We start from the raw sequence: 24,763 nt of genomic DNA on the forward strand, positions 1-24,763 counted from the left end.
CGTAGACGTGGCTGCTCTCTGCAGTCCGCTGCCCAGGACTGTTAGGTCTCTCACGTCTGCAGACACACCTGCTGCCTTTGATCTATTGTCTCCAGGCTTACTGTCATGTAAGGGTTCTCCTTTTTTTTTTTTTTTATCTTTTTCTTTACCAGCTTCTTGAAAATGGAGAAAAACATCGATTAACTCGGGACAGTTTAAAACTCTCTTCAGGGTCTCAAATATTGTCCCAGTCTATAAATGCACCTGGGAACTTGCAGGCCTGAAGAGCGCTTCAGGGTCCAGCGGTCTGAGTATCTCCAGCCTAGAGTCGCACTCATTTTAATGAATTTATTTCCATTGGTATCAGCTCTTGTACAGTTTTGGAGTTTACACATTTTACCGATCATAGCAGCTTATGGCCTCTGAAGTCTTATTTTCAAATGATTATCTAAACCTTATCAAATAATGTTTTATTAGGAGCAATCGGATCTGGATAAAAAGAAAGCCGCAAAGTACCCGCCAATCACCCCTTGAGTCTCTGATGCCTTAGGTCAGCTGGACCAAGCTTTGCTAGGATCAGATGAACTCACAATGTCATTTTGATTTGGGAGTCACAGCGTCGCTTCAGCAGTCTGAGTGTTGTAATTTTTCAAAGCACAGCCAGGTCCTTTTCAACTTCTCATTGAACTACCTATTTCCTTTGCTAAATAAATCGCCTAAGTAACACTTTCCAGATGGTTGTTGCAGTTTTGGTTAGACGATGAAAATAATTAATAAACCCAATTATAACTGTGTCTTGATCCCATGTGCTTGCAAGCACAATCCTTGCCGGTCTTTAGAAGAGTACTGCTTGAATAAAGTTAAGTTTTCCTTCAGTAACCCCGCGGTGGGCTTAGAGAACTGAGCAGCTCGCTCGCGGCCCACGGGCCTTCACGGAATTGAGAAACCCAGTGCAAGTGCGAGCCCGGGGTGGAGTCTCGGCCGTCTGTAAGCGGCCCAGGCTTGACGCTCGGTCGGCTGCGGGAACCAGGGGCGGGTCCCCAGCGCACCAGTGAGAGGCGAGCTGCTGGGCGGGCCAGAGCCCTAGGGGAGGGACCGAGCCAGGGGCGGGGCGGAGCCTTAGGGGAAACTCGGAATCAGGGGCGGGGCGGAGCGAAGTGGGGGGAGGAGCCGGGCAGAAGGCGGTGTCCGGAGGTGTGGCATATTGTGGGCGTAACGGGGTCCGGGGCGGAGCCGAGCCGGAGCGGCGGTGGGTGGAGTCGATGTGGGGCGGAGCAGGCGGCGGGGAGCGGGCAGCAGGGGGCGGGGCAGGCCGGGGCTGGAGCGGCCCGGGGCGGGGACTTCTGGCACTTTCTGGGACCTGCGGGTGTGGGGCTAGTCAACCTTCAGGCCGGAAACCCGCGCGTACCCGCTACCGGCGTCCTAGTCGTCTGCGCCGCCTGCGCCGCCTGCGCCGCCATGGCCAAGTGGGGCCAGGGGGACCCGCGCTGGATCGTGGAGGAGCGGGAAGACGGGACCAACGTGAACAACTGGCACTGGTGCGGCCGGCGAGCGGGCGGGCGGGCGGCTGGGCCTCGGGCGCGGGCGGGCTCCGGGAGGGCCGCGCGGCCCTGCAGCACGCTTGCCCCTGGCGAGAGACGGTTCGTAACTGCCCTGGCCTTTCGGCTTCAGGATCCTCCTGAAAGTTGGGCCAAGCCCCACGAGGGACTTCTGCCTCACCGCCCGACGTCTGTGCCTCGGTCGCCCCTCTCCGGGCCCTCCTCGGGCTTGAGCTGCGTAGTGCGCGTGCGTGTGTGCCGAGGGATGTATCTGTGTGCAGTTGGAAGGGCAGGGACTTGGATCGCACTTTCTTTGCTTTGTCTGTTTGCGCTAGCTACCTTGCCCCCTTTGTGTCTCTGGAATACCGGGAGATGCCTGCTTCTCTGACGGGCTTTAGGAAAAGCTGAGGCAATTCCCAGGTCAGAGCCCGGACCGCACCAATAGATGACTTGGCTATCCTGAAAGAATAATGTCTAGTATTCTAGGCTAGGCTCCTTGGCTAGGACACTGACTTCTCACAGCCGCTATCCATCCCTTCAGATGGGAGCATTAGGGAGAGTGCATAAGATAAATATGGAAAAGCTCAGTAATTGATACTGTGATTAAGGTTATTTAAATGACTACCACCATTACAGATGGCCTCAGCCCATCTATTTCCTGTGGATGAGACTGCTGGACTCTGATTCCCGGGATCATTGTTTTTAAGATTGCCCATTTAATATGATGAATAATAGTGTCTTAAGAAACAGAGCAGCAGGCTTAGAATATACCTAATAGAAAGCTAGTCGGAGAAGCCCATTTGCAAGTGGGAGGCTGTGTAAGTAACAGGGCTCACCTGGTCTGGATGGCGTCTGTCTGGGCAGATGGAATTCACCTGGGTCATTCACCCGTGTCTTTCTGTTCTCTGGCAGGACAGAGCGGGATGCCACCGTTTGGTCCAAGGGGAAGCTCCGGGAGCTCCTGGTTGGCATTGCTATGGAGAATGAGGCTGGCCGGTGTGAGATCAGTGAGTTGAAGCAGGTGGAAGGTGAGGCTTCCTGTAGCAGCCGCAAAGGAAAGCTAATTTTCTTCTATGAGTGGAACATCAAGCTGTCCTGGAAAGGTAATGGGGGTCCTGGCAAGAGGCAGGCTGGGCAGTTTTTCCATTTAGTTAGCAGTTGAAGTTCTTGGTGTTCAGGTGCATTTGGAGTTGGTGGGTCTGGAAACTGCACTTTACATAGCACTCCAGCTGAACCCTGGTTTACCAGCTGCTGTGACTAGGGTGTCCTGGTGCTGCTGCTTGCAGCACCTGTCCTCCACAAATGCTTGCTCCAAAAATTCTTAATTATTGAAAAACGTTAAAATTATTTGTGTGTGTGCGCACAAAGAGTTGTGTGCCACAGCATATGGGTAGAAGGCAAACAACTTGGAAAAATACGTTTTTCTACCATGTGTTTGTTCTCCAAGGATTGCACTGAAGTTAGCAAGATTGATAGCAAGTGGTTTTACACACTGTGCCTCCTTGCTAGGCCACCCTTGGGTCTTTTTAAAAATTATATGTATGCATACAATGTGTGCGTGGGCATGTGTGCCGTGGTGGGTCATATGAGGTCCAAGGACACATTTGTGGAGTTGGCTCTTTTCCTCACCCTTTTTTTTTTTTTTTTGGTTCCAGGAACTGAATTCAGGTACGAGGCTCCAGCAGTAAGCTCCTTTACCCACTGAGTTGTCTTGCCAGCCCATCCCTTGGGGTCTTTAGCTTAAGTTTTGGCTCTGTGGATTTGCCTCTGACAGTTCATATAGCTAGAATGCAATCATATGTAAAGTTCCCTGACTCTATTTTCATTCCATGTTGTACTATGTTTCAGTATTTTAGGCTTTTTGTATCTATCGTGTGCATAGACCACATTTTGTCTGTGCACCAGTCGGGGGCATTTCTGTTGGCGGTTTTCTTATCTTTTCCAAGTTCTACTAGGACACTTAACTTTTGGGTCAATACATGTTGAATCAGACTCAGGATCAGGAAGAGGACAAAACAAGAGATTTGGTTATGGAAGACTTCACTATGCTAAAAATTTGGGTCTCTGCTGGGCAGTAGTGGTGCACACCTTTAATCCCAGCACTCAGGAGGCAGAGGCAGGCGGATCACTGTTGAATTCAAAGTCAGCCTGGTCTACAGAACGAGTTCCAGGACAGGCTACAGAGCTACACAGAAAAACCCTGTCTAAATCTCACCCTCCACCCCCCCCCCCCCACACACACACAAAAAGGAGGAAAAACATTGGGTGTCTTGTCCTGGAGTTGGCTCCTGTCTGTGTAGTGTGTGTCAAAAAGGAGCTCATTAGGCTGGGCTGATGTAATTGTGCAGGAGTTAAGGAAGTTTTTTTTTTTTTTCTTTTTTGGTTTTTTGAGACAGGATTTCTCTGTAGCTTTATTTATTTATTTATTTATTTATTATGTATACAATATTCTTTCTGTGTGTATGTCTCCAGGCCAGAAGAGGGCACCAGACCTCATTACAGATGGTTGTGAGCCACCATGTGGTTGCTGGGAATTGAACTCAGGACCTTTGGAAGAGCAGGCGATGCTCTTAACCACTGAGCCATCTCTCCAGCCCCCTCTCTGTAGCTTTGGTGCCTGTCCTGGAACTAGCTCTTGTAGACCAGGCTGGCCTCGAATTCATAGAGATCAGCCTGCCTCTACCTCCCGGGTGCTGGGATTAAAGGCGTGCACTACCATTGCCTGGCTTCAAGGAGGTTTTCAAACATCAAAGCATTTCCAGAAAATTTAAGTTAGGGCTAGCCTGAGCTACATAGATCTACTTCATAAAAGCCAAGAACTTTGGGTGTAGCTTGTGATGGAATGCTTGCCTAGTGTACAGAGGCTCTAGGTTAGATCTTAGGCATCTGACTATTAAAGTTGGTTCCAGTTGGGAGTTGCCCTCAACTCTTTTGCTTTGGCTGCTGCTAGCTGGATTGTAGCAGGACTCAGGAGTCTCAAAGAGCCTCATGACCTGTATGTAGCTCTTCATTTCCTTGGCCCAGACAACCCCTTTTTCTCCCTGAAAAGAAAATCCTCAGATCCAGGAGGGTTAAGAAGTATCTATTGCTGCCATGGAAACAGTCTTTGGTGCAGAATCAAGCATCTTGAAGGTCTCTCTGAAGTGGCCATCATGGAGCTTAATCTGCTGACTGGTGCTCCTGTTGTCTGTGTGTGGAATAAGACCTTCTTGAAGCTCATTATCCCTGGGCAGTTCCTTGGGGGTGGGGTGAGGTATAGAAACCAAAGTGGGCATGAAGCCATGGAACCTATGGCTGCTAAGGGCAAGGGCAGGAAGTAAAGGCAAGTAGGCAGGCCACTGTCCTAAGGACCTCATCACCCTTATTCTACTCCCTGGCACTTCCCTTGCAAGTCAGCACCAATCACATGGGCATCTCAAGTTGAAGAGGTAGATGGAGATCTGGGGCTGACCTCTGCATTTTGGCATTTCTGTCTCTTACATCCACTCCCTTCAGAAAATCTAATCAGAGTAGCACTTCTGGAACCTCGACTCTCTGTCCAAGCCAAGGGAGGGCTCTTCTGATATTAGAAGGCTTTGCCAGTGTTTGCTAACACTGAGGAAGATGTCCAGAGCCTGTGTGTACTGCAAGTTGGTCTGCACCCTTCTGCAGTCAGGTCCATGTCTCACAACTTTGATGAGTGTGGTATGTGTTGTGCTTTGAAAAATAAACAAGAGCTGGACAGTGGTGGTACACGTTTTTAGTCCCAGCACTTAGGAGGCAGAGGTATGTGGATCTCAGTGAATTTGAGACCAGCCTCGCCAGCTTTTTTAGTCAAGTTACAGAATAAGTTCCAGAACAGCCAGGACTGTTGCACAGAGAAACCTTGTCACAAACAAACAAACAAGTATTCCAGGCCCCAGAAGGCATGAATTCTGGATTAAGTTAATGTATGAGATTTACCAACCAACAAATAAGAACAAACCTCCAAGCATTTGAAGTTGTTACATATATGGTCAGGCCTCACAAAATCAGTCATTTTTAATGCCTGTGTGACATAACTCAGCTCATAAAGGACTGGAAAGCAGCCTGTTATGGGTGGCAGCAATGAAATTTCTTTAGGTTATGCCTAAGTGTGGCTTAGTGTGTCTCAGTGTGGCTGTTTCTAAACATTGTTCCAGGTGCATATCCCTGCCTGTGAGCCTGGTACTCACTTTGAGTAAAATTAAGTACTCTCTGCTTCTCCAAACCAGTATAATAAGAGTGATACGCGGTTCAAACAAGAGGAGGCCTCCAGGTCTAACCAGGAGCTGGCTGCAAGAACTGCCCACTGTGTCTTCGAGGATATTGAGGCTTTAGTGTGGGAAGAAATCCAACTTCACCAAGGCTTTGCCAAGCCATAGGTTTTGAAGCTTTCTGTGGTCAGAGCTCATTTTCCTTCTGTCCCTCTCTCTCCACATGTCCCTTTCTCCCACTTGGGTCCTCTAGTGTCTTATTCTCCTCAAAATAGCCTTTTTTTGCTTGACATGGCAAAGAGCACTGGAAGACAAGGGAAATGGGTGAGAAACCTGTTAGGGCAGCCACCCTTTCTTGGTTGTCTCTGATGTGGCCCTAACATCAACATAACACCGCATAAGAGGGGTGGAACCACATGTGGGCTATTCATTCAGGCAGAGGACTTTTAAATAAAACTAGTTATTAACTGTGCCCATTTTGCTCATTTTAGGTACAGTTAAAGAATCTGGCGCAAAACACAAGGGACTGATTGAGATACCCAATCTTTCTGAAGAGAATGACGTTGATGACACTGAGGTATTTGCTGGAGTTCTCCTTTTTAGTCAAGCTTCTGCTATAGGTGGTGGGCATTTGCAGACTACTCCCTTGGCTGTGTGGGTCTATTGTGTAGGTGTGAATTGTGGAGGCTGTCTGCCACTGCACTCTGGGTGTATAAGAGGTGGAACAGAGGTGTGGGGAAAGGAGGAAGCCCTAGGAAGCTTCATACACCCAGGGCCGGGTGTGATGCCTGGGCAGGTACCTGACTGCAGCAGCTGGCTTTCTCATCTGTGTAGTTAATTTATCCTTCAGGGATGTATTCAGGTAGTGCTCAGACCACTTGCATGACTTGCTGAGTGTGACAGTTCTCAGCCTTTAGCTATACTCCCTCATTGCTTTTAATGAACCACTTACTTTTGAACTGCTGGCTTTCTTGTCCCCCACGAGGAGCTGGCTCATTCCCATGCTACTTGACTCTTCACATTGTCGCTGTTGCACAGCAGCTGTAATTTCCAAAGCTAGAGACACTGGCAAAGCCCTGTCTCAGCTTTATAAAGTGGATCTGTCTCAGACTTAGCTCGCTCCACTTGGGTGCTGTAGTCTCACCACATAGGGGTCAACAATTCAGCTTCCTGGTGATCTAAAGGTCTGTCCTACAGTAGCATCTGGCCAAGCCAATGCCAGATTCAGATGCAGCCCACTCCAGAATTACAGGGACCTGCTGTAGTTTGAGACCAACACCTTTTTGCTATCAGAATGTCCAGACCATTTAACGCATCACTGTCTCCTTTCTGTTGCTTTCCTCTTCCAAGGGCCCACGGTCAAGTTATATGCGAACTTGATTTTCTTGGGTGATGGATTTGGGTTTGTAGACAAGCGCTGCTTTACATAATCAATTTAATTTCTCTAGTAGCCACATTAAAAACCAGATAGAATAATTAGAAAATTTTAATCCAGTATCAAGTAGAGAGTTAATATGATTTTAACATGTAATTAGCAAATAATTGATGAGTTATGTTACCTTTTCTTTTCTGTATTAAGTCTTTGGAGTCTGGTGTATTAGTTTTTATAACATAGTTCAGACCAGGCACTTGTTAAATGCTCAGCCACAAGTAGCTGCCATACCGGACCTTCTCTAGATAAAGCCACAAGCAGTTTATTTATAAACTCCTGTATTTAGACAATTTCAAAGCAAGTTAAATGTTCATCTTCTGTACAGTTCGCTTACAACATGGCGGCCAGTACTCACCTAAAAATTCTTAACTCCTCTGTGACTGCGACCACTTCCTTTGTCTCCCACAGTTCAGTTCTCAATAGGATCCAGTGTTGGAAGAATACATTCATCAGTTTCTTCTTAGGTTTTTATTCTTCTGATTTGCAGGTGAACGTGAGTAAAAAGAAAGGAGACGGGGATATACTGAAGGATCTTATGAAAACTACAGGCACCGCCAAGGTCAGGGAGGCCCTGGGAGAGTACCTGAAGGCACTGAAGACTGGTAAAGAAGGCATTCCTGTGAACCACAGGGTCCCTTGCTGTTTACCCAATTATGTTTTGCATGAGGGCTGGACTCCCAAGGCAGGCTCCTGAAACACCTTTAGACTGCAGAATAAGTTATAGTCTGGGTGTTGGAAGCTATTTGTGGGTAAGACTAATAACTGCCACTTGTCAGCAGTTTCCTGAGCTGGGCATGATGGCACACTTACTGTCTCTCAGCGTTTGGGAAGCTGACGTAGGAGGATGATTGCAGGGTTGAGGCTAGGCTGGGCTATATAGTGAGACCTTGTTCAAAAAAGAAACCCCCTCCCCAACGGAATAGTTTTTGTGTAATTACTTGTTTAATGTCTGTCTTCCCTGCTAGACTATATGCTCCATGAGGGCATGGAAGGTGTCTCTCTTGTTCACTGCTGTATCTCCAGCATCTAGCACAATGCCTGGCACATAGTAGGTGCTTAATAAATCTTTGCTGAGTGAATGAATGTATGAATGAAAGTGACCAGATATTACAGGTATCGATAATACCTAGATAATCTCTATATTGTACGGAAATGAGGCTATTATTTTCTCATATTAGAGATGAGAGCTGGGCAGTGTCCGGCAGGGCTTTCTTTGCAACTCATCCTTTAAGCTTGCTCACTGACTGTCCAGGTATTGGCATACACAAGTTTGGGGTCAGCACTAGTCCCACAAGACCTCCCAGGCATGAAGACTGGGTGAGAATAAGATTTTAAGGGGTAGTGCAGAGTAGGCAAGACCATAAACTACTAACAGTTAATGTACAACCTATTTAGAAAAGAACTTGTGAAAAAAATTAGCATTTTTGAGGAATGCGGTAAGGCAAGGCATTGGAGCATGAATAAAAGGGCCTTTGCTAATAAGTACCAGTAATACGTGTAAGAACATGGGAGTTATTTTCAAGGCCTCAAAATGTTCTTTTGAAAAATGCCAGTTTAGATAAAAGGAAGTATGTTAACAAAATCCTCCTATTTACTTATAGAATTTACAGCAGGAATGATTTTACCAACAAAAGCTGTAACAACCCAGGAACTGACTGTTGAGAGGACACTGGCTGAGAACTCTTTGCAGGTATGAGCTTGGTGTCTAAAGTGTAGTAAGGGTGCCTTAATGACTTTCCAGACACTCTTTTGATACTGGGTTGTAGATGAGGAAAGGGTGTTGATTTACGCATTTCCCCTTAAGATAGTGACATCATTTTATGGGATTGCTTTTTTGTGTTAAGTGTGAGGGCTGTCAGATGCTGGGCATGCTCCCTACCACAGAACTAACCTCTAGCCTGAGGTTCTAATTCTTGATGGATGAGAACACTAAACATCAAAATTGTTTTTAAGTCATTGGTTGATAGATTAGCCTAGACTCATGGTGATTCTGCTTCAAACTTCTGACTGCTAGGAGTGGAGGTGTGAGCTATCATAGCCAGCAAAAGCCAAGTGACATTTAAGCTCATATATTGTGATGGAATAAGTTCTGTCCTGACATTAGGATTTAGAATTGGTGAGCAGGAATATATGCATGGAATTCACAACCTTATGGTCTGGTCATCTTTGACCCTGTTGTCTTGTGCTGGGTCCCTTTGTACAGAACTGAGATCAGAGGTGTTTAAACGGCTCCTAGCATAAAAGCCAGCACTGCTGGAGCAAAGAACTTTAGTGCTGTTCTTATGTGAGTGGAGGCGCAGTGTGCAGCTTGTAGGCTTGACCTCATAGCAACCCTGAGGTTCTCTTCCGATATGCTCCCCATCCTCTTGAATCTCTCTCATCTTGAGGTGCAGGCTTCTCCAGTGGCACTGGGTGTAAGGATTCCCACTGTAGCTTTGCACTTGACTGAGCTGTTTGACACCACAGTAGAACAGCTGTACAGTATCTTCACCGTGAAGGACGTAAGTAACTCTACCAAATGAGGTTTGTAGCCATGTCACAAAGAACAAAGTCTGTTTTTGAGGAAGGGCTTCAGGGACATTGGTGATTGAATAACTTGAGGGAACAACAATGAGCACTTGTGGGCTGTATCAGCAATTAGGGGATTTTATGTAAATTTCCCTCCTCTATAAAAAAAAGAAAGCTTTGATGTCTAACAAAATTAAGCAAAACCACACCACTGAAAAATGCAGACCTGGCATATAAGATGCTGGTATGTTCCTCACCACATGCACAGGGTGACAGCATGTGTTAGAATAACATGTTTGTTTTGTTTGGCTAGTTGGTGCAAAAATTTTCCAAATCTCCTGCTGTCTTAGAAGCTGAAAAGGGAGGGAAATTCCAGATGTTTGATGGGAACATCACTGGAGAATATGTGGAACTGGTAAGTAACTACAAGGTTACAATGGTGATATGGGGCAATTGTTGCTCCTTTCACTCGTTATTTTTAATTGTTTTAAAGCTTTTGGTGAGTTCAGTCTCAAATTCTTTAATAAAGTTCATTGTAGAACAAAAGAATATATATATTTATAAATAATGATAAAGTCTAAGCCTTACTTTGATAGTAATTCTGCAAAAATAGCGTAACACTCTCTATTCTGCCTCATATTGTTTTGGAGGCTTCAAGCTCCGCATTCTACATTATTAGGGTCCAAACTGCCAGATATCAGTGGTCTTTTCAATCAGTTCTGTATTACCAGTTATTACCATAGCTTTGTCCTTGATGTGTAAATTGGAAGACAGAATTGTATGCTACTTGTTGGTTCTAGTATTAAGAGGAATTTAACTTGAAAAGGGTTTGTTTCTTCTGTTGTATTGTGCAAGTTTCAATAAATGTTTTCTGAGAATTGTCTTTGTTTTCAGTTAACAAACAGGAAGATCATCATGAAATGGAGGTGCAGGAACTGGCCAGAAGGTATGCTGTGTGCACTTTATATATACCAGCAAACTAAAGCTGGGATACAGTTTGTTCTTCTTGGTATAATAAGGCTCCTGGTTTTATTCCCCCAGAACACTATGCAACAGTTGCATTGAATTTTGTGCCTGCTCCAGGGCAAACAGAATTACAATTGGACTGTAAAGGAGTTCCTGTCTGTAAAGAAGAGAATACAAAATTCTGTTGGCAGAAGCAGCACTTTGAAGAAATAAAAGGTTTACTTCAGCTCACCACCCAGAATGCTTGAATTAGTTAGGTTTTATAAGGACCTCCTTTTGTAAGCAGAAACCTGGCCTGTTTACTTACCTCTTTCTTCCTCAAAAGACCCCCAAGGTCCCTAATTTATTTTATATTGGATGAAATTCATGAAACTACAGAATATAAAAGCATTGATTGACGTATTCTAGACTCTGCACTGAGTAAAATCAGGTGTCGTCTCACCTTCCATGGGTGTTCCTTTCTGGAAAGTAAGTGAAGTCCAGTTCCCCAAGCTAAAGCTGGTCCCAACATGCTACTTCATTGCTACAGTTGATTTAAGCTTAAGACAAATAAATGGCATGTTATACTATTATTTTATTCTACTCCAGTTTTCAAGGTGTAGTTCTTAGGAGTGTTGTTGTGGTGAGGGCTAGTTGGCTGCATTGTTACGCTTCTCTGGCTTTCCTTGGTGAGACATCCACATGGTCAGTTCCTGTTTTGGACTGCTGAGGGACTTGTCAAACAGCAAAGCAGAAGGCTATATGCTTCCTGTCTTCAGTCTGCTCATGGGCTGGCTGTCGTCCGAGGGAACTGAAACAGCTTATGTAACAAAGGCATCACAGTCAGTTTAAGTACACAGAAGAGGCAGTCATTTCAATAAAAATAAAACAGTTATTTTTACATCAAGTGTGCTTTATTTCCTCCACAGGTATTCTGTTAAATAAAGCACCATTTATATACTGCCAGGCCACAGCTAAAGAGGATTCTTTACAGAATCAAATTTCTTGTGGTTGTTCCGTATACAAGTAAACTTAATTTTGATAATAAGAACCACAGCGATCAGAGGCAATCTGCCTCTCTTATTTTAAGGTACAAAACTGGCACAGAGGACACCATATTATACACAGTAAAAATGCTGTAAGTTTAAATTACATTGTACAGGGTCAGCGCCCCGATTCTCCCAGAAAGCCTTATTAAATGAAAGCCACTACAGTGAACTCTTAATTACATAAAACATATCCATTATCTGATTGCCCTTTAGAAAGTATACAGAAGATGCAAGGTTTCCTCATCTGGAGTTCTGCCTGACCAAGAATTAAGCCTATAAATCTATCTTGCCATTCAAGCAGAGAGCACTGGACAAACTGAAGCACAAAACAAATGAGCAAAATTTAGACAAACGGGAAGGGGGGGCACTTGAAAGTAGACATGCCACGTCTAATGTCAAGAAGCAGCTTCATTTCCTTTGCCAGATATCCTTGTGACCACATGGATTGTTGATTCAATGGTCCGACAAAGGGTATCTAAAATGTCGTGTTGCTGCGCGTGACTAAAGAGGCCTCTGGAATGGCCACAACTGAGTGATAAAGCAGCTTCAGGATCCTGGGAGGACAAAGCTTGACCATCACAGCTTCTCAAATCAGCTAAGTCAGACAAAACTGCGGAGATGGAAGTAGAAGGGAATTCGGATTCGTCTTCAGCTAGTGTCGTATCCTTGGAACAGTGAAGGTCTTTAAACTCTTTACAGTCATCAAACCTGCCACTGTTTGACTGTTCCTCTGCATGCTGCGACCGGATATGTGACCCGTCTTCTGAAAACGAAGATAGGCCTTCCATCCGATACTCTTTGACAGAGCCATTTTCAGGGGAAGGAAGGTCTTGCTCGGTCCCTGGATCAATAATGGATGAGTCTCTTGTCTCATTGTCTGAGGTGCTAGTGGGGGTCAGGACCTCCCTGGTATCTGTTTTTATGTCGCCAATGCAGCTGTCTACAGTGTGCTCCTCATCGCTGCTCACACGCCTTCTTTTAACAGGAGTTGCCCCTTCATCATCTGTGGGGGAAAAATACATAAAAACAGAATCTTCCTCAAAAGATTAAAATCCTACTGGGGACAATTGTGAGAAGCCAGTGTTTTGTTTCAGTCTTTTTTTTTTTTTTTTTTTTGTAGTACTGGAGGTCGAAGCTGAGGGCTTGCAATACTAGCCAAGAGCAACCACTGAGCCATACCTCCAGCTTGTCATCATCCTTCCAGCCCCAGCCCCAGCCAATGACTTAGTTGACAAATCTAACCTTTAGTTTTTCTTTCTTTGGCTTCTTGCTCTTGGAGTGAGTGTCTCTGCTGCAGACAGGTCCTACACTTGCTCAGAAGCTCTTGCAGAGTTGGGATCAGAGCTGGGTTTAACTGTTTGGGAGTGTGCACTGACAGGAGCAAAGCAAGTGCCCTCAGGTCCTACAGAAACCCAGACAGGAAGAGTTCAAATTCTAAAGGCAACATTTAGACAACTTCACAGTTAAATGAAGATGTTTATTTCCCAGGAATCTATTCTGGTCTCTCTGGCAATGCAGAATAAATCTAAAACCAGAATTAGCACATTACAGTATTCCATCAGTTTATAGCATTGTTTCATTTTGTGCCTATGTCAAGTATGAAAGAATAAAGACTCTTGAAACAGAAACCAAATAATGCAGCTTAGGCTTACATAGTGATTCAAATAATACTGTAATTTCAAATAAAATCTGGATTTTATTCCATAGGAGTCATAGTTTCTCAAGCTTGGTTCTGGTGTATGTCTCCATAAAAATAAAAACAAAACAAAAAAAAAAACCCTGCATAGCTTGTAAACATCTTGTTCATTAGGGGCCTGCGGCTGAATGATAAGTCTGCATGTTTCCAACATGTTCCATTCTATGGCTGTCAGAATCTACATAAACATACTCTCTAGTCTGTGCTGCTTTTATAATCATAAGTGTGACTGATCTGATTACTTGGGAGCCATAGATAATTCTCCCTCTTTCCCCCTCCCTCTCTCTCACACACACAGCAGAGATAAGGGACCTATCCTGTTTTTGATAGTCATGCTGACCCTGATTGGCTTGAACTTGTATTCTAAGACTAGTGTCCAACTTGCCAGTGATCTTCCTACCACTGCTTCTCAAGTGCTATGATAAGTATGTGCCTATAATCAGTTCTTACTGATCTCGTTGCCCTTAATATATCGAATGCCATTTGGTTATATGTTCTCAATAATGGAAAGTGTGCTTTAAGTGTACATAATACAATGAACACTTAATTGAAATAGTTTTCTTCATGCATGGTCCTTTAAACAGTAAAGTCATAATGGTTAAAAAGAGGAAGCATACGAGAGCTGATTTTAATGTGAGTTTTGAACTTCTTGGCACAGTTCTTACCCCATTTAAGGAAGCACTTGCTTTTGAAATTTCAACACGGTTGGTAAAATCTGATTGTAGGTTTTGATACTGATTTATCAAGTTTGTGATAAGAGTGCTGATCAAACTAGCACAGTTTGCTTCTGAAAACACTTGACTTTGAACCTAGAAAAGAACACATATTTTGCATATGCACACATGCACGGACAAGTCTTAAAATTCAAGCCGAACATAATAAGCACACATTAATTAAGCAGAAAAGGCATTTCAGAACTACATACATACCTTTAAAAGGAAATGTGTCATGAATGTGTAGACAATATTGTTATTTAGGAAAGTTCTTTCATCCATTAGGATACATTTAATATACTCTGCAAAAACAGGATCTTCACACAGAAGCTTGATGCAGTTTTTTGACATAGTGGACTAAAGTGGAGAAAAGAAACATTGCAGTTAGCAGCTGGGGACTTGGACAATGTTCAGTTACAGGTGGAACTGTAGCAATTTGCTAGAGAAAGACAATGGCAAAACTCAACGTGTTCTGTGTGTGTACTTGTCTGCATACACATGTGCCTGTCCCATGTCAGAGGTCAGAAAAGGGTGTTGGAATTCCCATTAACTGGAGTTACAGTTGTTAGCTGCCACATGGGTGCTGGAAATTGAACTTGGGTCCTCTGGAAAAGCAGCAAATGCTCCTAGCACTGGCCATTCCTCCAGCCCCACCCAAACAACATATACTTAATGTAGCCTTACCACCCAGCACAGAGTTAAAAAGGATTAAAGAACAAGCCTTAAAGAATAGAACATGAATGTTTTAAGGGGACAATCAATGGATAGACTAATAGATAACCAAGAAAAGTCAAATTTTAAGACTTAAAATACAAGGGCTGGAGAGATGGCTCAGAGGTTAAGAGCATTGCCTGCTCTTCCAAAGGTCCTGCGTTCAATTCCCAGCAACCACATGGTGGCTCACAACCATCTGTAATGGGGTCTGGTGCCCTCTTCTGGCCTGCAGGTATACACACAGACAGAATATTGTATATATAATAAATATTAAAAAAAAGAATTAAAATACAGCCGGGTATGGTGGCACAGGCCTTTGATACCAGCACTCAGGAGGCAGAGGCAGGTGGATCTCTGAGTTTGAGGCCAGCCTGGTCTATACAGTGAGTTTCAGGACAGCCAGGACTACAAAGGGAGACCCTGACTCAAAAATAAACCAGAAAGTCATTTTCTGAATGCCAGTCACATTAGCAGACTGGGATCAGTAGCTTTCACAGATTCCTATTATATTTTCCTGTATAATAATAAAGTTCTTTGTAGCAATAGTTCAGAAACTTTTGCCCAGCAGTCATAAGTACTACCACAAAAACTGACATTCTTCAAGGGAACAGATGATGCTCTATACAGTCTTATAGTTTGGGGCAGGAAATAACCTTTATTATGGTACTGCATGGTAAACAATTGAAGATACAACCAGAGTTTATGTTCGTGGGAATCTTTTAGGCCATATACAAGAACTGAGACAAACCTCAGATTAGACTAACCTGGCTAATCTGGCTTTCTTCACAAATTCTTCAACATCTTAACAAGCAATACTTAAGTGTTGATGTGTTGGCTTTAAAGACTTGGGTCCTATTATGTAGCCAAAGGCTGGCCCTAAATTTGTGGCTATCGTGCTCCAGCATATGCTGGGGTTGCAGTTACAGGCAAGCATCACCATGCCTGACTGGAGGTCACTCTGAAATGAAGTGGCTGAGGGAGTTCCTGTTCTATTTGGTATTAGCTAAAACTGTCCTGTTCTCAGTGAGACTCTGAGAATCACAACCAGGCAGAGTTAAAGGACAAGCACCATGGTTTCTGTTGGAGATGTGTGAAGAGTAGGGTGGAAGGAGCTGGGAGGGCTATGAGCTTGCTTCCTCCACTACCTCAGGGTTTTAGACTTTCCCAGAAACTGCAGTCTATGAGCTATGGATAAGAAATCCAACATAAACATCTTATTTGGAATTCCCCTATACAAAGCGTGAGTTTGAATGAAATTCCAGCAGGTAGTAATTCCCTTAATTCTACAACATTCCGAATTTCTAACATTCAGTTTTTATTCAGTTGTTCTAAAAATTCCCAGTAATCTGGCTGGATGAGATCAATCATGTGAACCCATTTGCTTTACCTGAGTCTGGCATAGCTCAGTCCAAAGTTTGGGGAACAGTGCAAGATGAAGTGGCAAGCCTTCATAGGCAACCAGGACACCTAATATTTGAAAAATAAAAATCAGAACAGGTTATAACTATGTTATACAGCTGAGTTACTGAATTGCAGGTACAATACTGTCAGCTATCTCTGGTTTCAACTGCATCTTCTCTGTATTCTTAGAAATATATACAACACGAGAGAACTCACTGCAATGTTTTAAACACTGCAAAAATTGAGAATGCAGAATTGTGAATTTATTTATACACCCTACACCTCATTCCCAGAAGTATCTAAGACAACAACTTCAGCCAGCTCTTTATTTCTGAGTACTGAACTTATCTGGGGTTTTCAAAGTTTTCTTGGATTAAGGAAATCTTTAGACAATTTTCCAGGCTTGTTACAGGGGTGGGAGAGAAGGTGATGAGAACTACATTCTAAAACATTTCATCTCTTCCCCTTTTGTTTCTCTGTGTGCCATGAAGTAAATACTGCTGAGTCAACTACTGTCTTCTTGCCTCGTCCTCAGTACTTCTCTGTGCGTGCGTGTGTGTATGTACATGCATGTGTGTGTGTGTTTCCCTGGGGTGTAAAACTAAGGGCTCAGACACATAAACTAGGTAAGACTTTACTACCCAGCTATAGCCCAAGTCCTGAAACTTCTAATTTCAACCTCTTCTAGGTGTCAGATAGATTTTCATACATTCCTCCTCCCCTCCATCCTCTCTGCCTCTCTTACAGAAACTACAGTGTCAGCTCCCTCCATAAAATGTTCTACTTCTGCATCTCTCCACTTTCAAGAATAACGTAACTACAGAGAAGAAACAGGATATAAGGTATCTTCCAGTTAAAAAGTATGGGCTGGGTCAGGAGTTCACAAGATTTTCTATAGAGAGCAAACAGTAAGTATAAGCACTGTGGCTACTCAAGGCTGTAAAGGCAATGCCAAAGTAGCAGATAGAGCAGCAACTAAGGTTGACTAGCTACAAGCAAATCTTAACAAATATTAAAATTTGAATCACAACTTTCACATGTTATAAAACATTCTAATTTCCTTAGTATGTAAATATGAAAACTACTCTTAGTAGGTAGCTGCTGGCTTTTAAGAACTATTAGTACGTGGGTTGTAGTTTGCCAGCTCTTGGGTTAGACCAAGGCTTGGAGATTTTTTTTTTTTTTTTTCGAGACAGGGTTTCTCTGTGGTTTTGGAGCCTGTCCTGGAACTAGCTCTGTAGACCAGGCTGGTCTCGAACTCACCGAGATCCGCCTGCCTCTGCCTCCCGAGTGCTGGGATTAAAGGCGTGTGCCACGGTTCCAGGAAATGGTTTCTTTAATCACATATTCTTTCATTGTAACTGGTCACAAAATAAGGGTTCACCCTTGGACCAAGTCTGACGCCACCTGTTTTATGGTTGGGTGAGTTGGGAATGGCTTTTTATTTTTATTTAACATCGACACCATGGTCTCTTGACACATAGCCAAAGCTGGTCTTGAAACCCACAATTCTCTTGTCTCTGCCTCAGAACTGTGGGATTACAGGTGTTGAACTCCTAAACCTCAAAGTTTCCACATTTTCAAGCCCAAGACCACGTGACCTACAGATGCAGAGCCTCTTACTATATCCAGCTCTTCAGTCTGCCAGTAGTCAGTTTCCAGACTGCTGCTCGGATATAAAAGTCTGTATCATCACTAAAGTTTTTCTTAACTTTTTCTTTCTTCAATTGTTCCTCAAAGTAAGATAATCCTCCTTCCTTTTAACAGCTACAAAAAGCCAACATTAATCCCTAAAACAAAGCAACCCTGGTGATGTCTTGATATTAAACCATGTTTAAAAACAAGAGGGAAAGGAACATTTATTGACACCTACTATATTAGGTATGTCAGATAAACACATTAAAATATCTCAGCTTTGAAAAGTATTACTTTAATTCTTTTTTCTTTTGTTGTTGTTATTGTTTTGGTGGAGAAGCAGGGCGACAATTTTTGCTCTAAGATGTTCTCATGCAACCAAAGTTGCCCTCGACTTCCTGATGACCTTGCCTCCGATTCCTAAGTGGTAGGGTTGCAGGTGTACGCCACCATGCTCAGCTTGTTTCTTTTCCTTGAACAGAGTTTGTAATAGTCTCCTAATTTATCTCAAAGCCTGTTAGTTACATCTATCCCACATTTATCTAATTCTAACACTAATATTCTTTTCATTAATTTACATTTACTCAAACCCTCTGGTATCATTTTATGACCTCCACATTTACCTGTACCGTTGCTTAATTAACATAATACTTCCCCTGCCACACTGTACAGGGGCTCAAGCCCAGAGACTTTAGCATGCTATGTGGGATGCTCTCCCACTGAACTACTTCGAGCCTTGTTACTTTTAGATTCACCAACACTAGCAGCATATTAGCTTTATTAAGGCAGTGCAGCACCGAGGGAATTAGTTTGAAAATACTATGTAATACAGCAATGAACATAGATAATTACCAATCCAAGAATGTTTCCTAAGCCAGCTCATATAGTAAGCTCTAGACAACGCTATGCCAACCAGGGGGAACTGAGTCACCTTCCAGTCCTTCGAATTCCCTCTCAAGTTGTTTCCTTTTGGACAGAAGGTTATTCTGAAGCACCGGGGTTTCTGATTTTTCTTGCAATTTCACAAAGCACAGGGGATGAGTGAGAGGCCAATATTCTCTTAACTGTACATACTCCTCCTCAATACCTATGTCATACACTGGGTATAAAGCACACGGAGAAGCAGTCGCCCAACTCTCAGATATACTTCTTTATCTTTTATATTATTGTTTGTGTGTGTATGTGTGCACCTGCCCACATTACAGAAGTAGACATCAGATCTCTTGGAGCAGGAGTCACAGATGGTTGTGAGCTGCCAACTGGAGTGGGTTTTGGGAACAGATCCAGTCTTCTGCAGCACTCTTAACTGCTGAGCCACTTTTGACAGTCTCAGGTGCACTTCTAGGCTTTCCCTCAGTAAATAGAATGGCACATCTAAAATGCAACGGATTCTGTAAACACTTAAATTTTTTTATCCTGTGACCTCAGGCATCTTTAAGCAAGGTTCATACTTTGTCCCATTCCTCATTCAAAAACATCTATCTTTTGTCAGAGAACCTGAGACTGTAGAAGCTTTTATATGGTTTGTCAGTAAAAGAAACACCTTTCAAGCTGCTTCTGTAGGGAAATGTTGTTTCAGAATATTTAGTACTTCCAAGATTGCTATGAAAATAAAATATTTCATAAACTTATTTTGGTTTTTCAAGAAAGGGTTTTTCTGTAGCTTTGGAGCCTGTCCTGGAACTAGCTCTTGTGGACCAGGCAGGCCTCGAACTCACAGAAATCTGCCTGCCTCTGCCTCCCAAGTGCCCAAGTGCTGGGATTAAAGGCGTGTGCCACCACTGTCCAGTTCATATATTCTTATGTATATATAAACCAGTCACAGTTTCGTGGTTTTCTATAGTAGTGTTATTCCCACCCATCATTATCTTAGGGAAGTTATGGCAACAGCTAGTGGATAAACGCCCATGAATAATGCTCTACTATGAAATAATCAAGATGCCGTAGGCTATAAATACCAATATCTAATCAAATTATTCTTCTAACTGCATACCTACTAGCTAACCTACTGTAGCCTTCTTTGTAGGTTACAGAAAATGTGATGGCCCAACTCTGGAATATTCAGACACCCATGTCAATTCTTCAGGCAGATGAACAAACTGGCAAGCAGTTTGAAATTGAGGTTTGTTTTACATGTGATTACTATGTGTAACATATGGATTTGATTCTTGTGGACTGGTAAAGCCAGCTGTGGATCTGCATTAGATATCAGGTGGTCTGAAATACATTCAGCTTTGGAAGCCTTGAGGGAAAACAGCCATTTTCAGTCAGTAACACTATACCCTAAAGAGAAGCAGAAATCAGTGTGCTTTCTATATCATGGATTTGTATATGGATATTATGAATTTGAATGTTTAATTTAGTCAATTAAAGAAATTAGTTTTAGGGGCTGGAGAGATGGCTTGGCAGTTCAGAGCAACATCCCACTATGAACATGCTGACTTAAAAGCACCTGTAACTCTAGTTCCAGGGTTCTGTCTACTGGCTCCCCGAGGCATCAGAAACACACTGGTGCAAGAAATATGTAGGTAAACGATCATACACATACAGTACAATAAGTAAATCTTAAAGTGACCTTCACACAGTTTTGGATACATGTTATGGCACACTCCTCTAATTCCAGCAGTACTACAACAGCAGCAGATGGAGCTCTCTGAGATGCCAGCCTAGTCTACACTGTGAGTTTGTTGGTAACTAAAGCATACAGTGAGACCCTATCTTAAAAATAATTTGTTTTTGATTTTTAGTTTTCATGACAGGATTTCTGTCACTTTGGAGCCTGTCCTGGAACTCGCTCTGTAGACCAGGTTGGCCTCAAACTCACAAGAGATCTACCTGCCTCTGCCTCCTGAGTGCTGGGATTAAAAGGAGTGCACCACCCCTGCCAGCTGCTTTTTCATTAATGAAAGCAGGCAACTTCTCACATGGTTGGCACACACTTTTGTGTGTGTGTATGACATAACTATTCATGTCCTGATTTTGCTTAGTTTCCATTTTACTGATTTTGTGTTTGTGTTTATCTGACAGCATTTTCCCATTAGCTACTTTGTGATTTTTGTTTGTGTTTTGGAGACATTGCTTCACCATATAGCTCTGGCTATCCTTGAACTCATAGATATCTGCTGGGATTAAAAACATATGCCACCATGCTAGGCTGCTAGTTCATATTTTAATTTACAATGTTTTCACAACTACTATTAACAATTTCAACATTATGTAACCAAAAAAACTTTTTTTTTGTTTGTTTTTGTTTTTCAATCAGGGTTTTACTGTGTAGCTCTGGCTCTCCTAGAACTGGTTCTGTAGACCAGGCTGGCCTCAAACTAACAGAGATTCACCTGCTTCTGCCTCCCAAGTACTGCGATTAAAGGTGTGTGCCACTACTGCCCAGCTCAAAATTTCTTAAGTTTACTGTTCCTGGTTTTTATGTCTTGCAAAATATGGTCTCTCTCTCTCTCTCTCTCTCTCTCTCTCTCACACACACACACACACACATTTGCATATATGTGTGGTGCAAGTGCACGTGCTTTTGAGGAGGCTGCTAGGGGTCCTTCTCTATTCACCTCACTTCCTGTCATCCCTCGAATGAGGCCAAGGTCTCAAGCAGCCCAGGCTGTCACCAAACTTGCTATGTAGTTATCTTGAGTTCTCGGTCTCTTTGCCTGAGCTCCCAAGAGTATGGACCACCATGCTGTTAATACCACCAATACTCTATTAATTGTATATTATCTTTCTTTGTTTGGTCACCCCCCCACCCCCCACAGGGTTTTGCTGTAGCTTTGGAACCTGTCCTGGAACTAGCTCTTGTAGACCAGGCTGGCCTCAAACTTACATCTGCCCGCCTCTGCCTCCTGAGTTGGGATTAAAGGTGTGCGCCACCACTGCCCAGCTTGGATATTATCTTTAATAGCTACTAAATATGTGCTTTTGTTTGGTCTTTTTTGCCATTGTTTGAATCATTCTAGTTTACTTTTGTAAAAGGAAAGAAAATATATTTACAAAATGAAAGTAAAAAGACAAAGAGATGAATGAAATTGTGGTAGTGTACAGGGATCCAAGTGTTTTCTTCAAAACTGGCAATCACTTGCAATCCAACATAGGTTTTGAGAAAGATCTCACATATGGTAGTAATATGTTAATACTCTGATCTTCAGAGTATCTAACTTCAAAGTCTCAGCTTAAACTTTTCCTCAAAGAGTCATATATATCAAAAATTACCAACTCTCCTCACCACTGCTGTCACCACCAATGTGGTTTGTCTTCTAGAGCCCTTTCCTAGGTCCCTTTCCTTGCAAATAGTTGTCTTGGCTATAAGAGTAATTAATGTCAAACGCTGAGGCATAATTTCCCAGACATCATTGCTTTTAAGTCTCTGTACATTAAGAGGATAATCAATTTTCTGCATTAGTTAGGAATGGACCAATAAACTTTCAATTTCTTGCTTTGTGGTTTGGGTTGTAGCTAGCTTTGTTGTAACAGTCACCATTTGGCTATTTAAACTTAGTTTGGCTGGAATTACATAAAACAGTTCCTTTGGTCACAGTTTGCATTTCTAACCCTTCCAGCATGGCTAACCACCATGCTCTGAATGACAGCACAGTTGGGAATGTGTGCATCTCCCGAAAACATTCATCACACTTACACAAAAACGACGTTAAGGTAGAATAGTGCTCCATGCTATGGTAGCGCTGATTTGGTGTATGATGATAAGTGTGTTCTTTCTCCCTCCCTGTTACTTATGCTTGTTTTTGTAGACAGCTTAACTCTGTAGCCCACGTAGACCTTAAATGTCTGGCCATCTTCCTGCCACAGCCTCCTGACTGCTGAGATTACAGGTGTGGGGATTCAGGCATGAGCTACCATATCCAGCTACCCTTCTCCATTCTCAATTTCCATGAAAGTATATATTTGTGTTGACGAAAGAGAAACTCAAAAATGGTAGAACATTCATTACTTGGTCAAAACTGTCCAACTATCAAGAACAGCTCTTCACATAGTTTGTTATAAATTATATAAACATGATTACCTGGAAGTTCTCCAAAAGTTAGCATCTGAGCACAAAGGCTACACTATCAGAACTCCTGAGTATTCTTTTACACCTGACAGTTGTTATTGCTAGACTGAGACTTTTACCAAGTGTCAGAGCCCAGACGCACAATTCTGAAACAGAATCTGCAGATATCCTTACCTCCCCACATCTTGGCCTCACCCATAGACACGTAGGTATGATCAGCTAATGAAGGAACAGAACAGCCTTTCAAATCTGAAGATGCTCTGATGACTTACCAATAAGATGATTTTTTTTTGAAGAGGAGTTATCCCTGACAGCTGTAACCACTTCCTTCTTCCTGGGTAATGAAATCTATGGTTGGATCCTATCTTTTGCCCTACCTAGAATGGACCAATATCTTTTCCATAGAAAAGGGAGTTGTTGCTGAGATGTAACACAAAAAGGACTTTGGGGTATGGTAATACCCTATCTTGATCTAAGTGGTAGTTTCATAAGTATTATTCCCCACATTCTGAAATGAAACTATAGAGACCGGAGAGGATCCTGGCCCATCCTTGATAAAATTAGAAGGCAGGACATATAGAGCTTCAGAACTTCTAGGTCCTGACCTTGGAGAGAGGTATTAGACATCTGTCAAATTTTTTTCTCCCCTATATAACTCACTGAAGGATTTGTTTTCTGTTGCTCATGATGCTCCTTTCAAATGTATCTTCTCATTTTATGACACTTACCGCCTAGTCACTCGTATATGCACCTCTGCTTCACGCTGCCAAGCCCACTCAGCTTTTCTGGCACCACCAGCTCCAAAGCACAGCTGGCACTAAAGATTTCAACTCACCCTCAAGGGCCAGGGAAGTGTGTCTCTAAACTTTTCTCCCTAAGCAACAGTTTTGTTTGAATTCTGCTGTGAAGATGGTGGACCCGGGCTTCTGGGTACAGAGTGATGGTCAGCCCTGCTCCTGCTCCATAATAGGCCAGTTGAAACTCTGGGCAGAACTATCCAATGGAAACCAGTAAGTTGGTGTTTTCTTAATAAAAATTAAAATATTCCCAAGGACACTAATTAATATTTTTAAACATTCACTTTAAAAAAGAAAAATATAAAGGGACTGTCATATATTTTTCCCCTTCCTGAATGGCTAGGGGCTTAAAATAATTCAGTGGAATTTACTGCTCATCTTTTATACTTACTCAGCTTAACTAATGTTTCAGTAAATTTTTCACAGTTGATTGCAACTCGGCATAATAGATGGATGAACTGATGATAAGAAAAGAAGTAGTCTAGCAGCATACGATCATAAACGTCATCTTTGCCCTGAAGGTTAAAGATGATAAAATGGTTGCACTTAAATTGTATAATAAAGAGCATATTTTGTGCAAATGTAATAAGATTAAGTAAAAATCTAATTAAATCTTTAACTTCTATAAGAATCTAGTTTTAAATTCCAAATTTCTAGTGTTATTAAGATCATAGTTGTCTTAGGTTTATTGTCAGTGTGCAAATGCTATCAATTATAATTACCCATCATTTCTATATACTTTAAATAGAGTAAAAGTACTGAGATTTTAGCATGTGACACTTTAGCTCTATAAACATATCAAGAAGAATGAGTTATATTTGATTTTTGAAAGATTTGAGAATATTTCTATAAGGGTAACTACAATGTTAATTATTTTTAATATTTTATCATGAAGAATTGTTCAAATATACTTCAGATCCAAAAAATAGTAGGCAAGAGAGAGTGTGGATAAAGGTGTGGGTGAAGAAAGCTGAAGGGGAAAAATGTTTTTTTAAAAAAAGTTAAAACTAAGATATCTTATGTTAATATAGCTTGTCTCTGTAATTTAGGATTGACACTATTTTAGAATAAGCATTAGAGAACAGGAACCAGATGATAAATCTATCAAACAGTTACATTAGGGTAAGT

At 42.5% G+C, this 24,763-nt stretch overlaps 2 protein-coding genes across 6 annotated transcripts in view; one reads left to right on the forward strand and one right to left on the reverse strand.

Annotated features, from left to right (window-relative positions):
• Window positions 1-1,269: 1,269 nt before the first annotated feature.
• On the forward strand, window positions 1,270-11,219 carry LOC121459324 (activator of 90 kDa heat shock protein ATPase homolog 2). 5 transcript variants are annotated; one of them, XM_041668911.1, is made up of 9 exons: window positions 1,270-1,517; window positions 2,430-2,620; window positions 6,223-6,308; window positions 7,651-7,765; window positions 8,765-8,853; window positions 9,551-9,664; window positions 9,985-10,086; window positions 10,566-10,617; window positions 10,713-11,219. In XM_041668911.1, exons 1-9 carry the CDS (start codon window positions 1,438-1,440, stop codon window positions 10,883-10,885), a joined length of 1,002 nt encoding a protein of 333 aa, XP_041524845.1. In that variant the 5' UTR covers window positions 1,270-1,437; the 3' UTR covers window positions 10,886-11,219. The 5 variants fall into 5 exon arrangements, with proteins under 5 accessions (XP_041524845.1, XP_041524847.1, XP_041524846.1 ...); XM_041668912.1 differs by having other exon boundaries at window positions 1,272-1,517; window positions 9,557-9,664; XM_041668914.1 differs by having other exon boundaries at window positions 1,279-1,517; window positions 2,435-2,620.
• A 599-nt stretch (window positions 11,220-11,818) lies between these two features.
• Usp34 (ubiquitin specific peptidase 34) overlaps window positions 11,819-24,763 on the reverse strand; it is a 186,090-nt gene continuing 173,145 nt past the window's right edge. Inside the window, exons 75-80 of the mRNA XM_041668910.1 lie at window positions 24,027-24,150; window positions 16,176-16,255; window positions 14,291-14,431; window positions 14,027-14,170; window positions 12,908-13,067; window positions 11,819-12,668 (exon numbers count right to left, since the gene is read on the reverse strand). Coding sequence (XP_041524844.1) covers window positions 12,061-12,668; window positions 12,908-13,067; window positions 14,027-14,170; window positions 14,291-14,431; window positions 16,176-16,255; window positions 24,027-24,150 — 1,257 coding nt within the window. The 3' untranslated portion in view covers window positions 11,819-12,060. The remainder of the gene's footprint in view (window positions 12,669-12,907; window positions 13,068-14,026; window positions 14,171-14,290; window positions 14,432-16,175; window positions 16,256-24,026; window positions 24,151-24,763) is intronic.

Source organism: Microtus oregoni, unplaced genomic scaffold (assembly GCF_018167655.1).
Source record: "Microtus oregoni isolate MIOR12 unplaced genomic scaffold, Mior012 000019F_ref0000042, whole genome shotgun sequence".
Lineage (NCBI taxonomy): Eukaryota > Metazoa > Chordata > Mammalia > Rodentia > Cricetidae > Microtus > Microtus oregoni.